This window comes from Salvelinus fontinalis, chromosome 11, assembly GCF_029448725.1.
Source record: "Salvelinus fontinalis isolate EN_2023a chromosome 11, ASM2944872v1, whole genome shotgun sequence".
NCBI classification, from domain to species: domain Eukaryota; kingdom Metazoa; phylum Chordata; class Actinopteri; order Salmoniformes; family Salmonidae; genus Salvelinus; species Salvelinus fontinalis.
The window spans coordinates 38,568,328-38,586,734 of NC_074675.1; the positions used below are offsets into that span (position 1 = coordinate 38,568,328).

General features: G+C 43.7%; 1 protein-coding gene across 2 annotated transcripts; it reads right to left on the reverse strand.

The window, feature by feature from the left end:
- Window positions 1-7,414: 7,414 nt before the first annotated feature.
- On the reverse strand, window positions 7,415-13,276 carry LOC129865693 (uncharacterized). Of its 2 annotated transcripts, XM_055938652.1 has the most exons (19): window positions 13,122-13,276; window positions 12,979-13,034; window positions 12,768-12,857; window positions 12,386-12,513; window positions 12,037-12,180; window positions 11,891-11,962; window positions 11,617-11,793; window positions 11,307-11,403; window positions 10,881-11,104; window positions 10,551-10,704; window positions 10,252-10,463; window positions 9,544-9,661; window positions 9,160-9,365; window positions 8,947-9,064; window positions 8,669-8,838; window positions 8,067-8,164; window positions 7,846-7,961; window positions 7,563-7,768; window positions 7,415-7,506 (listed from the first exon to the last, which is right to left on the reverse strand). In XM_055938652.1, exons 1-18 carry the CDS (start codon window positions 13,142-13,144, stop codon window positions 7,593-7,595), a joined length of 2,379 nt encoding a protein of 792 aa, XP_055794627.1. In that variant the 5' UTR covers window positions 13,145-13,276; the 3' UTR covers window positions 7,415-7,506; window positions 7,563-7,592. The 2 variants fall into 2 exon arrangements, with proteins under 2 accessions (XP_055794627.1, XP_055794626.1); XM_055938651.1 differs by having other exon boundaries at window positions 7,415-7,768.
- Between the last annotated feature and the right edge of the window lie 5,131 nt (window positions 13,277-18,407).

An 18,407-nucleotide genomic window follows, 5' to 3' on the forward strand; every position in this document is an offset into this window, starting at 1 on the left:
ATTCTCTCTCTGGCACTTGTATATAGGAGTAGTGCTTTGCTTGACCAATTACAAGCTTTCTGGAGTTAATGTGCAGGTAATTCATTTGATAATTGGGTCACATGGTTGGGCAGTTTACCAGAGCCTAAGGGTGCATCTCAATAGTCTAATGTGGATTCCTCTCCTCATCTCCTCTCATTCCCCCCTTCTTAGGACATGTTTTCCATCTCCATAGTCTGTAATTTATATTTATACATATCATTTCATGTTCTTGGTTCAGATAAATCCTTGACTTTGGGGAATCAGCTTTGTGATCAAGTCCAGTTTTATATTTTTACTTGGCAATGGGCTCATTATATGAAAAACATTAAGTAGGGATTTGAATAAACTTCACAGATTTGCAAACATGTTTATATTTTTTAATGGGCATTCAACAGAACATCTTCACTGTAGCACACCCACCACTGCCACATACTGCCCTGACCTCTGTTGGAGGCCTCTATGAGTGCATTTCAGTGAATGCCAAACCACCTCCTCACCCCTACCAACTCGCTCTGAGGGCCCTCCATTGTCATGCAAACTCACAAGGGTGACTTCCAGAGAGTGCTGAGTGGATCAATAAATCTTTCAACTTCGGGACATACTCCTGACTTGAATGATGCAATTAATGTTCCACATTTATATTATAAAACCCGCATGAAATTAAAATGAATAAATCCCCGTTGTTTTACAAAATATAAACATCAGTACCAGTTTAACATTAATTGGGGATGTACTTCGATGGCAGGGTATCGACACTGGATTGTCGGCCTGAAATAAACAAAATAGTTTGTAGAAATATACATTTGAATTATGGGAAAAGAGAGCGTTTGTGTGTGTTTACCTGTAAGGGGAGTCTCTTGGCGGTACCGCACCTGGTTCTCATACACTAGGGAATGTCCCTCAACCTAGGTGAGGTAGAACATGTATGACTGAGTTAACACATAACATGATGAATCATAAGGATTTAACAATTCACCCATACGCATCGGTTCCCGATTCAAATGTTTAAGATATGACTGCGTCCCCAACGATATGACGCCAACGTTACAAATCGCTGATTCACAAGTTAATTTTTTAAATCATATTTCTTTATTTCTACCTTCCGAAAATACCTCATATTTTATGACAACTGGTGCGCCTCTCCTTCAGTGACGAACTAAGCATGCAACTGTGTTGACAGTCATTGATTTACAAGTCATTTTGCAATCCGAACAATCCCAGGCAATATCAGTAGCCTAGTCAAACCGTTCTCTAAAACGTATCATTCCTCTATCGTATCACATGTATTTACTAGATACATATTTTATTTAATCGTCTTGAACGGGAAGTATGCACATCCCTAATGAATCAACATGTGTTAGCACACCAAGGTTATTAAAATAAAATAAAACTAATCGTGAAAAAAATTATTGGGGGGGTAAAGTATAACAGGGTTTTCAAGCTCCAAATGAAGATTTACTTTATAATGGAAAGGTAGACTCATTGAGATGACGTTGCCATGAGCAGCGCCACAGATATTGGGTGCGTTTGAGTGGTAAAGCAACCGACTCTAGACGAAAGTCAAAGAGTGAATTCGGGGTACGTGCATTTGCGACTGACAACAGTTAGACACACTAATGTGGTTTTCCAACAGCAAGGCTCAGATCAACATGGCAGTGTTGCCACTGTTCATAAAATGTTTTCTTTATAAAGTTTGAAATAAACATGTATCCAACCCCCATATCACACACTCACAAACTGAAATCATAATATAAAATTGTGTACACATTTTGCAATCAATTAGTGAGAGAGCCTCAAATATCACATTTATTTGTATATATCTACTGTACACATAAATCACAACAAATTGGTTCCTGTTTCAGTCATGTCTTTGGTCACGTTCACATGGGTCCATCAAAAACACCCTAATGATTGGTTGACAATAAAGCCTCCAACAATGCAGGCGATGGCTGCAGAATGAAGTTGGTGAAGAGCAACTACAGAAACTTGTAGTCAACTGCAGTCAAAACTTCATGACCTTTGATCACACCATTTTTATTTCCAGAATGCAACACACATTGAAAGGCAGTGACCAACGATGGTCAGACTTGACAAAAGTGATCCTCTCGAACGCACCCATTGACATGCGCATTTATGCAAGATTTTGCTCTCACAGTCACACACTGTCTGTCGCCTCAAATTTGTTTCTCAACCTGTGTGCACTTACGTTGTAAACTTTAATTCATAGGCTAGGTTGTAGCAACCTCATGATGGGCATAGGGAAAATTTGAGTATCATGTTTAGCCTCGCACTTCAACGCTCCTGGTTGTTGCTGAAAATGACCCATCTATAATTGACCCATCTCACTGTCTACCTTTAAACCTAACCTTTGACCTGTCCCATCACCTTATGCATTAGCGCCCCACAGTGGAAAGAAGTGACATCCCAAAACACACAAAAACTGTCTCCTAGCCTCCTACGCTTCTTTCTGTACTATCACTAAAACTGAAACTGAATAATATAAAAACGAATTATAAATGTTTTATCAAACTTAAACTAAATAAAAACTAGCAAAGTGGATTTGAAAACTAACTGAACTAAAATGAATTTCAAATAAAAATCTTAAAACGAAATGTTTTTAAAATACTTAAACTAAATAAAAACGAGTAAAGCAGATCTGAAAACTAACTGAACTAAATTGAATTTAAAAAAAATAATCTTAAAACGACTAGAAATAAAAACTAATATAAAAACACACAACTATAATAACCTTATAGCGCACACTCAGGTTGCTGTGGTACCACAGTAATCAAGGGAGAAGTTGAATAGGGCCCTGATGCTGTCCGTCTCTTCGGGGACACAGCTGAGGTCAAATATGGTGGTGCAGTTTGGTTGGGTGGGCGGGCAGGATTGTACCTGTCAGTCATTATCATCATCCTGGTAAGCACACTGGAAGTCAAGAGTTGAAGGATCGGTTTTAACAGTGTTTGAATGAGGTCACTTCGGTCATTATTTTCAATAGTATAGCACATGTGTGTGTGTGTTACGCAGTAGCTCCCTGACAGGGAAGGTGCAGAGCTGGATAAGGCTGTCCTCCACTCTGTGTGTATGTTCACCACACTCACCTCCAACCTGCATACTCAGTTCCTACAAGGGGATGCAGCGAGCGAGAAAGGGGAGGTTTTCATAATGAAAGCATCCCCTATATTGACTTAGATGTAAAGAAAAATTATATACTTTTTCAATATATTTATCAAATAACTTTCCCTAATGTTATGTTTAAGCTCTCAAAATACGCAACAAATGCTTATATACTCTCTGATTCACAAATGAATTCTTAATTAATCCAACAAAGAGTGTACCAAGATCTGTGGGGCTTTAATGAGATTGAGATTAGGAATCACTTGAATGATTTACAGATTAAAAGACCCACATTAAGGCTGGTTAAGACAAGTTTCCAAAGCCTACATATCGCATGCAATCCAACAGTTGGATGCCCCCTCAAACGTGTAGTGAGGGTATTGTAGGTGAGTTTCATAGCTACAGTCAATAGGTGGCGCCACATCACCATTTTCCTTGGTTTCATATTAACAACATTTGACAAAATATGAAACTCACAAAGTGTGTGTGTGTGTGTGTGTGTGTGTGTGTGTGTGTGTGTGCGCCCGCACGCGTGCACCTTAACGTGTTCCCTCGGCTCCAAATGGAACGCTGACCTCTATCATCATGCCCCCTCTCATTGATCACACACTCACTCAGGGCGAACGTCTCCACCCCTATCCTCATGCCCATGTCCCTGAACGGCACATGGACCAGGGGGTAGAGGACATGGGGGACAGGCCAGAGCAGGTGGGACCCATCCACTGTCGCCTCATCTGGTGGAGTTGAGAGAGGGCGGGATAGATGGAGGAGGAGAGGAGGAAAGAGAGGTAGGGATAAAGGAGATTTTCAAAAGAAGACATGGCAGATAGGACCCCAGTCACTTAGACAGAAAACATGGACTGACTAATAGAGCAGGCCGTTGTGGCATCAATGGCAAGGACCTTCCCTTGATGTGGGTACAGGAATGTGGCATTGACCACCTCCAACTCCACCCATTTGTCCTGTTTGTGCATAGATCCTGCTAAGAGGCAAAAAAACAGAGTTACTCCATCTCTAACCGTATACATTAAAGCACACATAAACTGAGCACCATAAACCCCCTGCCTACATAGAAGTAACCTCTGACCTTGTGGGTGTAGGAGGGATGAGGAGTAGGGGCAGCGGAGGATGATCCTGGAGCCTGAATCAGAGATGTGGTAACCCAGGGCACTGGCCTCCGTCATGTGCCTGGGTCTATACTCCTCCTGCGGTTGGCCTGGTCTGTGAACATCATGTTCCTATCTCCCTCCTCCTCCTTCGACTGCTCAGATTCTAACACAGCTGGGACTGGTCGCTTTATGGACACCTTGGAGACATATTAAAGGAGAGACAGACGGTGTAAGTGAAATTAAAACATTGCTGATTTGAAACACGTAAGTTTGACATGGACATTTGGCAAAGTTCCACGCTCAGATGGACAGTAAAGCTCTCGGGGTGGCAGGTAGCCTAGTGGTTAGAGATTTGGACTTGTAATCGAAAGGTTGCAAGATCGAATCCCCGAGCTGACAAAGTAAAATATGTAATTCTGCCCCTGAACAAGGCAGTTAACGCACTGTTCCTAGGCCATCGTTGTAAATAAGAATATGTTCTTAACTGACTTGCCTAGTTATGATTAGTGTTTCTGTTGTTGCGAAGAGGTGTAATTTGTTGCCAGTATTTTTGTAGCCGGTCCTACTAAGGTATGTGTATGACAAAAGGACTTTTTGATTGTGAAATTGTTTGTAAAATTCTGGTTCTTTTGTTCCCAGGGGGGTAAGGGGAAGGCACCTAGGGAGTGCTTAGGCAAGAGGCCCGCGGGCATACATATACCCGTAGTATATTCACTGTCTAGGCACACTAGGTAAGTGTGCCTAGTCCCACTCCTCTACAACGGCTGTGCGAAGTTGCTGGATATTGGAGGGAACTGAAACACGCTGTCGTACACGTCGATCCAGAGCATCCCAAACATGCTCAATGGGTGACATGTCTGGTGAGTATGCAGGCCAAGGAAGAAATGGGACATTTTCAGCTTCCATGAATTGTCTACAGATCCTTGCGACATTGGGCCGTGCATTACCATGCTGAAACATGGGGTGATGGCGGCTGATGAATGGCACGACAATGGGCCTCAGGAGCTCGTCACAGTATCTCTGCGCATTCAAATTACCATTGATATAATACAATTGTGTTCATTGTCCGTAGCTTATGCCTGCCCATACCATAACCCCACGGCCACTCTGTTCACAACGTTGACATCAGCAAACTGCTCACCCACAAGATGTCTACCATCTGCCCGGTTCGTTTGAAACCTGGATTAATCTGTGTAAAGCACACATCTCCAGCATGCCAGTGGCCATTGAAGGTGAACATTTGCCCACTGAAGTTGATTACAACACCAAACTGCAGCCAGGTCAAGACCCTGGTGAGGACTACAAGCATACAGATGATCTTCCCTGAGATTGTATCTGACAGTTTGTGCAGAAACTCTTCAGTTGTCTAAACCCACAGTTTCATCAGCTGTCCGGGTAGCTGGTCTCATACGATCCAGCAGGTGAAGCCGGAGGTCATGGGCTGGCTTGGTTACACGTTGTCTGCGGTTGTGAGGCCGGTTGGACACACTCCAAATTCTGTAAAACGACGTTGAACGCAGCTTATGGTAGAGAAATTAATATGTAATTGTCTGGCAACAGCTCTGGTGGACGTTCCTGCAATCATGCAAATTGCACACTCCCTCAACTTGAGACATCTGTGGCATTGTGTTGTGACAAAACGACACCAGTGTGGCCTTTTATCCCCAGCAGTTTAATCAGCTTCTTGACATACCACACCTGTCAGGTGGATGGATTACCTCTGCAAAGTTGAAATGCTCACTAACAGGTATGTAAATAATTTGTGCACATAACATTAAATAAGCTTTGTGTGTATGGAACATTTCAGTTCATGAAACATGGGACCAACACTTTACATTATTTATATTTTTGTTCAGTTTCAGTCCCTATACCCACAATGTATTTGTCTGAAAAAGTGGGTAAACTGCCTACCCTCTCAGCAGAGGCAATTTCACACAAACACATGAAAAACAGGTAGCCTACATGAAATATAATACGAGTTCAATCAAAACCTCAACACCCTAGTTCGAGCTGTCAATAGTTGAATGCTTGGCGTCTTCACCGCTCATGCGACAAAACACTACCTTTCATTACATGGTTCTGTAATTACGCATTTGAATTAGAAAATTGAACTTGCGATTCCTGGATCTCTGAAAATTCCGGTCACATGTCTCACTTTGAGAATAGTTCTCATGTGCACACAAATCCAAAAATATAGGCCTATGCCATTGCACAAATGCTTCTAACCAAAAGCCAACTATAGGCCATTGTTGGATGAACATCTAGCTGTAGGCATCTAGCTGTAGGCTAGTTGTCTGGAGCAATTTAGCCAGTCAAAGCAATTCTGATTATCAAAGCAACTATGCTGACAAGTAGCCTGTTAATGACACTTCCATCAATGAACAAGCTTGACCACCACCAACTTCAAAGATTTTAAATTGGCTGATGCACTTCTACCAGGATATGACTTTTGCCACCTGTTGTAGTGCAATCTAGACCTATGCCACGTTCTGATGGGACCAGGTACAATTTAGCATTTCAATCACATGCAACTTGAAACTGGCTGATGCAGTGTGTTGTGTAAGGTCAGAATTGGGGTACCTATTAACAGCCTTAAGGCATCCAGGTAAAATGTTTATAACTTGTGTATGAGCCTTAAATTCTAGGCATAACCAAGTCAGACACTTATTCTAGCAACACCCTTTGAATTCACAGAAGACATTGAAACGGCATGGTAATAAGAGCAGCAATAGCCTTTTATTGCTCTGTCTACAGAAGCTTTGTAAATTATAGAATACCCCTTAATCAATCTGTAATTATGCCATTCATTTGGACCATTTTTTTAATATAACTTAATGCCTCAAGCTTCCTTTACTAGTAACACTAGCCTCAACATGGTCAATTATTTTCGATCTCGTGGTCACGCCTTGCTACCAAAAAGCAGTTTATGAAGCCGAGTGCTTAAATTAGTCAAACCCCATCCTGCAGCAGTTGCCCAAAAGTGGCAGGGTGGCCACGGTTAGAACTGCTGATCACCCCTTAAAGGCCAACATGCATCTTAAGTGACTGAGATGAAAGCGTCGCACACAAAGCATTTACCTAGCCAAGTTAATGTTCCCAAATAAAGTCCTCACTTGAGATATAATCCCCAAACTGGATGCAGCCACACCAATCAGGACAAGGTACAGATTGTAAGAATATATTTATTAAGAACCAGACTTTTTTATATTTTAAAAAACACAATCACTCCCAATTCAGTCAGTTGTTACATTAGTTCCTGTGGAGAGAATAAAGTCAAGTTATAACATGTAGACAGATTTCTCCACCTCATACCATTGTATGGAGAGTGACTGGGGTCTGGGCCTAAGTGGTTCCTGTAGGTTGGTTCATTTGCCAGCTGAAGACTTTGACATATTTAGCCCTAGGCTGGATGCCAGGCATGTCCCTCCCAGGACTCAGGCCTGTGTTGAAAGTAGTTGTGGAGGTCAACGGTCTTCTGGTGGTGGCGAGGGTAGTGGGTGGATAGGTGGGCTGAAATACTATGATTGGACAGAGAGTCAGGTGTAAAAAGCTGTAGCAGTTTTATCACTCTTTAGCTGCACAACCAAAAACTTACTTTTTACAGGAACTCTAGTCAAGATGGTGCCAACTCCTGGAGAGTCTGCCTCAAACTGCCAATATGCAAACAGCTTGTATAGGTCACTCAGTGGATAGACACACCGGACGATCATCCTAAAAAGAGAACTGAACATTAAAGCCACAAGTGCCTGTAGTGAGAGTTGACTGACGTGAATATTTATTTCAACCAATGAGGCAGTAGATTAGTAAGTCACGTACACAGAGGCAGTATCCCTGGTTTCGAATGGTGCTTTCACAGATTGGCTCTTATGCTCAACGTTGATCTCATTTTCGTAGGTAACGTGCTGATGGTCAACCTAGACAAGAGGATGTCACAAGCCTGAACATAATTCAATGACAATCAATAAACTGTTGCAAGCCATGTATACAAACTAAATGGTTGTTCCCTTGTCAGGCCTCATGAGAAAGATATGTCAGTCAGAATAATAATTTAAATATTCAGCCTGTATGCTGACGGTTTGAGATGGAGGCTTGCTAATCTCGAGCACCGATTCTGCGCCTGAACCAATCACGGGATGCATTTATAACAGCAGTAGTTCCGGTGTTATTTTTGCTGATTTGGGCGATGGTGGTGCATGAACAACTGGGATGGGGGACATGTGAAATTAGGGGGACTTTAGCTGAGACATCACACTAGAAGAAGTGGCAATTTCTAAGACAAATGTAACCAGAACTAAGTTATGCAAGATTATTTCTGGGTTAACAGATTAGATGACAAACTTTTATTTGAAGAAGTCATTGGTAGGGCCAGTCACTTAATCATATTAATGATTCAAATTTTATGGGTAGGACAGTTATACCTGGACCCTGGTACCACAGGTGTGGAGTCCAAAGCTAAAGAGAGCCCTGGTGTCATCTGTCTCTTGAGGCATGCAGGTGGAGTCCAGGAGAAAGGTTCTGTTGGGTTCAGCTCCAGGAATAGCCAGAGTCACATCAGTAACCACTGTCACCACCCCTTTAGTGGAACACACTAGAGAAAGTTGTGTTAGAGCTGGGCTAGAACAAAGTGAATGATCGACACTATAAACAGTCAGGCAATACATTAAGCTGCAGGCAAAGATGAGGCACTAGTAGTTACCTATGACCTCAGTAGTCTGAAAGACACAGGCTTTGGACAAGGAACTCTTGACGGCCAAGGTCTTGGGAAGTCGCGAGTGAATTTCAAATGAGCCGTAGAACTGCTTCAAATTGATGTCCTGGAATAAAAAGAGAAGGTACACTTAAAATAATTATAACTCCTACTTTACCCAACGACAAGTCAGTTTAAGCGCTTGACCAATGAGCATCTCACCCTATAAGTGTAGCCAACAGTGAAGAGGGGCACTTCCAGGGTCAGACTCTTACTGTCATTCCGCATAATGTAGCCCCGCTTGGCTGCCAGATTTGTGGTCAGAAGGTATGGGCCAACACCCACCTCCCACAGGTAGTCAAATGGCTTATGGTCCATCTGGAAACTGATGCTTTCCTCATTGCAGACGCCTTTGAAGACCGGAGGAACTAACGAAGAGAAGACCGGCCCAATAGTTTAGTCAATAGTGCCAAGATGACTACAGGGGTAAACAGTGGTAGATAGCTGGGCTGCGTCCACGTTAGGCAGAAGCTGAAGGTTAGGAAGACCATCGTGAGAAATATCACTTCCAGCCCAGGTCTCTTAATTAAGTTCAAGTCAACTTACAGACATCATTGAACTGAGCCACGACTGAGGCCAGGTAGTAGTAGGGCTCCTCCTGAGGCAGGATGACCAAAGTGTAGTTGATGTCCAATGAGAACTGAAGACGACCCTCTGTAGAGTACTATGGATATGTACACTCATTTAGAAACAAAATCTTACATCCACATACTAGGGGAGAATCTCAGGTCCCCAAAACCCATTGGAGAATGTTTGAGGGGAGGAACCTTGGATCTCCTCCAATGAGAAGTGTCATGAGAATTTTCAATCCCAATGATAATAAATCAATTAAGCTTTGACCAATTACCAAGGTTTGTAAGACCCTGGGTTTAATATTGTAATAATTAGGCAAAGACTCAGCTTATGCAAAAGGTATGGTCCTTTATCCACGAGAAGGTGCTGAAAACTCCTACAAAGAAATCTGTTCCTCCCTGGGTGAAGGAACTTTCTCCTGGCCTTCATCACAGTACCAAAACATGTCTTTTGTCAGTTCCTCTTTTTCACACAAACAAGGTTCCCACTGTCTCACAATAGTCTAGTATTAAGTCTAAACTAATAACTATTAGGGTGAAATACTAAAGTCACTACTCTTAATGTCATTCAGATTCTCTTATCATTACTTTAAACATAAATTCCCTTATCAAGAAGTCATGAGGAAATGCTGAAACAGTACCGGTAGTTCATTAAATAGTAAAGATAAATATTTCTCTTTACCAGCTTGTGAACAACAGCATCCTCAAATGGCACCCTGAGAATGTAGGCATGTAGGTTACTATTGGGCTGGGGGACCATGGTTATGACGAGGCCACTTTTATTCGCCTCTAGTATGGTGAAGTTGTGACCATTGAGCTTCACAGCCACCAGGTCAACATCGTAGGAGAGGTTCCCCAGGTAAACAGTAAACACACGATCCTCAAGGACTGTTTCTGTGGTGGGGAAGGACAACAGGGTCATTAGCAATCATGACGATGGCACTGAAGAGACACTTCGGATTGGCTAGTAGAACTCCTTACGGTTAATGATGGAGAGGTGCTGGATCAGAAGGGGTGTGATCATGGGCCTGTGGAGGCGGAGTCTGGTCTCCACACCACAGTCATCAAGAAAGGTATGTTCATAGTAGAGACGGACCACATAGAACTCATGGTACATGTTGTCCATCACAAAGCTCTGGAAGAGTTGAAACCGTTATGAAGCATCTGCATTTAGGTTACAGGATACAAAGTAGAATATTCAAGGTGTACAGAGGACATGAGCGACTGAAGCCATTTGCAGCTTCTCTGCTTCAGAATACAAGGTAAACGTCTGCATGTGAAGGGCAGATGCGGGCCTAGTATGCTACTGACTTTTCTGTATCCTCCGGCAGCGTTGAAGGGGATGCTGATCTGGACAGTGGTGTCACTGATGTCCATGCTGTAGCCTCGCTCTGCTGTGATGGGCTTATCCAGGAGCTGACCATCCACCCCCATTGAGATCTTGCTGCTCTCGAACCCAGAGAGGCCAGAGACCAGCGGGGACAGCAGAGTGGGGGTCTGCCAGACCAGCCCCACCCCATCATACATCCCTTCATCTGGGAAAGACTACAAGTGTTAAAACCCAGTGAGCAATTCTGCCTCTGCAACTGATTGATCAAAACATCTCACTGATCTGAAATAACTTCATAGGTGAAAGTAGTATTTGCTTAACTGAGCCATCACTATTGCTTAAGACAATCCAGTCCCTTCAGGTCTGTACCTTGATTATGTGGAGCCTGATATTTCACTGGAACTTACTAGTGCTGCACGCAACAATCCAGTCCACCATCATAACCACCCATCTCTGCCTGGAGAACAGTATGGGATGGACCACCTCCACCACTGAACCATTCACCTGGAATTGAAGAATGGATGAAGTGTACTTGCCAACAGTACAAAAGGAGGCATTTCAGTAGTCTAAATAAGCAGCTTCCTTACCATCAAACATTACGCAATGTAAGACCCTCAGAATACAGCCACCAGTCTAGGTAGTTAATGTCAAATTAAGCAAGCCTGACGACACAACCAAGATAAAGGAAGCCATTGAAAATGACATTTAAAACCTCACCATGGAGACAGACCCCATGACAGACCGTGGTGTGTAGGGCGAGCGGAACACCAGCCTCCCCTGGGTGAGGTGGAACACGTAGCCCAGCTCCCGAGCCTCTGAGAAGGACATGGGAATCAGCTGTTGCCCCTCCTGCTGGAACATCACCTGCCAGGTAGACGTGGCAGAGCTGTGGGCCTGATGGGGAACAAGAGAAAGGGCATGCATGGTGGTATTGGGGACAAACTGGTGGAGCGCATCTAAGTGAGAATTTGCCAAATAGCCTTTAGCTTACTGTAGCAAGGGCAGCAGTCCAGGCATCCGTTGTTGTACCAGATAGACAGGACACGTCACTCCTCATTGACACCTACAGTGTAACATAGCACTCTCCTATAAAAATACACATGCCCACCTCCACATTCTAGATCCATGCATCAGTACCTCCATATAGTTCTCCTCACAGCTGACTTCTCTGGGGGACCAGGGTAAAGGGAGGGAGCAGGTTGCATTCACAGTGTAGGTGTTTCCCACTCCACTTGCAGCAGTTGTGATCAAGTTAAAGCTAAATGTGAACACCTCATCGTCCTAAGATACAAAAAGTAAGACCTTCAACTGAGATACTTGGTAGCAATTTAACTAGAAAATATCATTTAAAAACCCTCAAATGGGCACAGATATCAATTCAATGTCTATGCCTGTTAACTAATTTCATTGAAATGGAAATGTTGATTTAACCAGTGGGCCCATGGTTGTGGCTTCGAAAAGACCACAATGCACAGAAGATATGAACCTGGTTGTCAGTGTGGCAGGAGAAGTAGGAGGCTCTGAGTTCAGCATGGCCAGGCAGAGGGAGGATACTGAACATGTAGCCACACTCTGACCCATACTGCTTAGTGATGGGGTGAACACCATCAGCATCTAGATGGGGGTAAAGGACTGAGTCAAACCAAATGATTTGAATATGCTAATGTCCAATACAGAATAAAAATATACTTCTTCCCAATTGGTCCAACAGGCACAGTGAGAGACTGAAATATACTGCAGGGAGAGACTTCCTGTCAGCACCAGCTACCAACACTGGCCAAGACATGTTAAGATGCCAAGTTCATGAGCTGACCAAACCTGATTTCAGGCCCATTTTGCGTCAGAATTAAGGTTGAAAGGCTACTTACCAACCGCTTCAAAGCGAGGTTCATTCCCAGCGAATGAGAGTTGGGTTGTTACCAACAGGTATCGATCCCGACATGCAGTCTCAATGGCCCCTACATAGACACACAAGGTGAGTATCTGAAGGGTGGAAGCTATATGATGCTGACCAACAGTTAATACAAGTGTTCTATATCTTGTATAAAAGGCTCAGCTGACCCAATTTAAGTTTCTTACCTCTTGGAAGGTCAGAACATCTTACACTAGGCCATACAGACAGGAGTACAAATACTCTGTAAGAAAAACATAAGCACAGGTCAACAAAGTGTGCCAGCGTCAAAACACTTACTCAAAATATTTATGCCCGCTACCAAACTTACCCCAACCAACACCCAAAAACCATTGCTCCGTAGAAGTGTCTAATCCTAGCCAGGAACAGCTAGTAAACTACACCTGCTAGACAACACAACATCAACTACCACGTACTGACAGTATCCTAGGCAAAACAGCAGTTGATGAGTAGAATGTTCTCTCTCTGGCATTTTTGTATGGTGGTGGTGTTGTGATTGAGGTAATTAATTAGCTAATTGGGTCGCATGGTTGGCCAGCTTGCCAGAGCCTAGGGGCGCAGCTAAATAGTCTGAAGTGGATTCCTCTCCTCATCTCCTCTCCTTCCCCCTTTCTTAGGATGTGTTTTCCATCTCCACTGAACAACAATATAAACGGATCATATAAAGTGTTGGTTCCATGTTTCATGAGCAGAAATAAAAGATCCCAGACGTTTTCCATACGCACAAAAAGCTTATTTCTATCAAACTTTGTGCACATATTTGTTTATATCCCTGTTAAGGAACATTTCTCCTTTGTCAAGATAATCTATCCACTTGACAGCTGTGGCATATCAAGAAGCTGATTAAACAGCATTATCATTACACAGGTGCACCTTGTGCTGGGAGACAATAAAAGGCCACTCTAAAATTTGTCACACAACACAATGCCACAGATATCTCAAGTTTTGAAGGAGAGTGCAATTGGCATGCTGACTGCAAGAATGTCCACCAGAGCTGTTGCCAGAGAATTTAATGTTCATTTCTCTACCATAAGCCGCATCCATCCGGCCTCACAACCACAGACCACGTGTGGGCGAGTGGTTTGCTGATGTTAACGTTGTGAACCGAGAGCCCATGGTGGCGGTGGGGTTATGGTATTGGCGGCATAAGCTACGGACAACAAACACAATTGCATTTTATCGATGGCAATTTTAATGCACAGAGATACCGTGATGAGATCCTAAGGCCCGTTGTAGTGCCATTTATCCACCGCCATCACCTCCTGTTTCAGTATAATAATGCACAGCCCCATGTCGCAAGGATTTGTGCACAATTCCTGGAAGCTGAAAATGTCCCACTTCTTCCATGGCCTGCATACTCACCAGACATGTCACCCATTGACCATGTGTGGGATGCTCTGAATCAATGTGTATGACAGTGTGTTCCAGTTCTCGCCAATAGCTTCGCACAGCCATTGAAGAGGGGTTGGACAACAGCCTGATCAACTCTATGTGAAGGAAATGTGTTGCGCTGCATGAGGCAAATGGTGCTCACACAAGATCCTGACTGGTTTTCTGATCCACCACCCTACTTGTTTTAAGGTATCTGTGACCAACTGATCCATATCTGTATTCCCAGTCATGTGAAACCCATAGATTTGGTCCTAATTTATTTATTTTAATTGACTGATTTTCTGTAACTCAGTAAAATCTTTGTTGCATGTTGCATTTATATTTTTGTTCAGTAAACATAGTCTATGATTGATATTTATACATGTCATTTCATATTCATGGTACAGATTAATCCTTCACTATGGCTGCATTTACACAGGCAGCCCAATTCTGATATTTTTTTCCCACTAATTGGTCTTTTGACCGATCACATCAGATATTTTTCAGAGCTGATCTGATATGTCAAAAAAATATCAAAATTGGGCTGCCTGTGTAAACACAGCCTTTTTGGTGAGTTTAGTGACCCAAGTCAAGAGTTATATTTTCACTTGGCTATGGGCTCATTATATGAAATACATTTAGTTGGGATTTTAACCAACTTCACAAATTTGCAAACAGGTTTTCATGTTTTATTGGGAATTCAACAGAGCATCTTCCCTGTAGCAGCAATCAAAGCAAGAACCAATATCATTCAATCAAGATCATTCACCACATAACATATTCAAACAGTTACAAAAACATTATAGCTATGGTATTTTGAATCTGAAAATAGTCACATTTATAGGGACATTTTGTTCTTGGATCCCAACTATCGCCACACCCACATACTGCCCTGACCTCTGTTGGAGACTAGTGTATTAAATAGGCAGCAGAGGTTAAAGGGCAAAGGTTGAGTTGACAGGGTGTTCAATAAAGACAGTGACGGTGTCATTGGCAGGGTAGGGATGGTCAGCCTGAAACAAAACACAATTGTTAAGAGAACTGAACATTTGAATGTTAGTGTGTAAATAGTGTGTGTGCGTGCATGCATGTGTGTTGTTACCTGTAGGGAGAGTCTGTGGATGAGGCCCTCCCTCACCCTTCCTTTGGCAAATCAGACCATGACTATCTACCTGCTTCCTGTTTACAGACAAAATCTCAAAACAGGAAGTACCAGTGACGCGCTCAATGCAGAAGTGGTCCGTTGAAGCAGACAAGGCTACAAGACTGTTTTGCTAGTACAGACTGGAATATGTTCTGGGATTCATCCAATAGCATCAAGGTGTTTACCACATCAGTCACGGGCTTCATCAATAAGTGCATAGATGACTTCATCCCCACAGCGACTACGCGAACGAATCCAAACCAAAAACCATGGATTACAGGCAATATCGGTGCTCTGCTAAAGGCTATAGCTACTGCTTACAAGAAAGCCCGCTACGATCTCCGATGAGACATCAAACATTCAAAAGGACAATATAGGAGGAAGGTGGAATCCTATTAGACCGGATCTCACTCTCCGTGGCTGATGATAGTAAAGCTTTTAAAATGTTTAAACTCACAAGGCCACCGGGCCAGACGGAATACCAGTGAGCGTTCTTGGAGAATGTGCAGACCAGCAAGTGTCTTCACTGACATTTCCACTCTCTCCTTGTCCCAGTCGTTAATCCCAACATGTTTCAAATGACCACCATTGTCCCTGTTCCCAAGAACTCCAAGGTAACCTGCCTAAATGAATATCGCCCTGTAGCGCTCAACTGTAATTATGAAGTTCTTTGAAAAGGCTGGTCATGACACATCATCACCATCATCCTAGACACCCTGAACCCACTTCAATTTTCATATCTCCCCAACAGTTCCACAGATTACGCAATCTCAAATGCACTTCACAATGCCCTCTCCTACCTGGACAACAGGAGAAATAACTGTGAGAATGCTGTTTGTAGACTACCATTCATAGACTGATGGGCCAGCCCCAGGTGTTGAGGGTAGGCAACAACATCTCTGCCACGCTAACCCTCAACACAGGGGCCCCTCAGAGGTGCGTGCTTAGTTCCCTCCTGTTCACCCAAGACTGCGTGGCCACGCACGATTCCAAAACCATCAAGTTCGCTGACAACACAATGGTGGTAGGCCTGATCCCCGACGGCAATGAGACAGCCTACAGGGAGGTCAGAGACTTGCCAGTGTGGTGCCAGGACAACAACCTCACCCTCGATGTCAGTAAGACCAAGGAGCTGATTGTGGAAGAGCATGCCCCATCCACATCGACGGGGCTGTAGTGGAGCGGGTCGAGAGCTTCACGTTACTGGTCATCCACATCACTTAGGACTTAACGTGGTCCACACACACGCACAGTCATAAAGAGGTCACGACAGCACCTCTTCCCCCTCAGAAGGCTGGAAAGATTTGGCGTGGGCCCCCAGATCCTCGAAAAGTTCTACAGCTACACCATTGAGAGCATCTTGACTGGCTGCATCATTGCTTGGTATGGCAAATGCACCACCCTCGACCGTAAAGCGCTACAGAGAAGGGGGGGGGGGGGGGGGTGTATGGACAGCCCGTTACAACACTGGGGCCAAGCCCTATGCCATCCAGGACCTCTGTATCTGGCGGTGTCAGAGGAAGGACTGAAAAATTGCCAAAGACTTTAGCCACCCAAGTCATAGACCGTTCACTCTGATACCGTCCGGCAATCGGTACCGGAGCATCGGCTCTCAGACCGACAGGCTCAGAGACCGCTTCTACCACCAAGCCATAAGGCTGCTAAATACTTAATGAAATGGTTACACAGACTATCTGCATTGACCCTATCTTGCACTGACTCTATGCACACTCACAAGTATTCAGAGCATGTGACAAGTATAATATTTTTTTAAACATTTTAGTCATTTAGCAGACACTCTTATCCAGAGCAATTAGAGTTAAGTGTCTTGCTCAAGGGCACAGTGGCAGATATTTGACCTAGTCGGCACTGGGATCTGAACCAGCAACCTTTCGGTTACTGGCACAACGCTCTTAACCGTTGAAGTTGCAAATGCATTCTGTCAATACTAAAAGTGTAGGTATTTTAACATTACTATTGTTTAACAGACAACACTTTTGATCAATTAAATATTTAATCAGTCGTCTTCCTCAAATGAAGGGGATGATGAAATCTTTGCAAAAGGGAGGGAATCTGATTTCATTGGTCCTCAAGTCGCGGCTCAGGCAATATATTCAGGATAAATTGAGTTAACCCTGGGTAAGCCTTCCACAAGCAGGTTATTTATGAAAGATTAATTGCCATAAAATTTTACCTGGCTAAGAAGGTGAGCCACTTTCACTGTACTGGTTATCCCGAGTTGAACTCAGAGTTGACCAAAGTTACCTATAACTCCTGAAATCTGATTCGTAGTATCGGGCTCTGATTCTCATACAGTACACTAGCAAATTCCCCTCAACCTAGATGACACATAGTATATACTCAACACGTATGTTTATTTCATAACTCCAACTGGAACTGGTGATATGCCCACAGACGTTTGTATTGACCATTATGTTGGTAACAATTGAATAAACTTGAACCAACAACTGTATTCCAACGAGAAGTAAGAGAAGTCTGATTTCCAACTGTGGTTCAACACACACACTCTCACGGTAGATGCAGCCTGTCTCAGACTAGACGTAACATTGTAAATGTAAATCTGGGACACTAATTAGTATGATATTGTAATGACCTCGATAAATCATAAATGAGCGAATGTCCACAATAGTTCTTGAGTCCTCGAATGAAAACTCTCACAGGCTACTGCAACAAGTACCATGCACAAAGAAAAAGCCAGGTTATAAATTGCGGTGCCCCGACCCCCTGCCCAGATCCCCTGCCCCCCACATAACTGACCAGGAGGGTCACTACACAGCCCCCTCACCACAAAGTCCCTTGTTCCAGGGGGAACAAAAAGTCCCGGAAGCGACCCGGAGGTCTCCTTTTTTCTGCGCGGGCGTGATGGGGATCACAGGCAAAGGGGGTTTAGTCTGTGGTAGGGGGCTATCCCGCTGGGGCACCGGGGACACAGCCTGTGGCTCTGGGGAACCACTCAGTGACACAGGGGGTATAGGAGGAGCGGGCCATCTGGAGCTCTAATTGTGGGGAGAATGTCATTTCCAGAGGGAGGGGTTGTTGGGGTCAGTGGGGTTTTTTGGG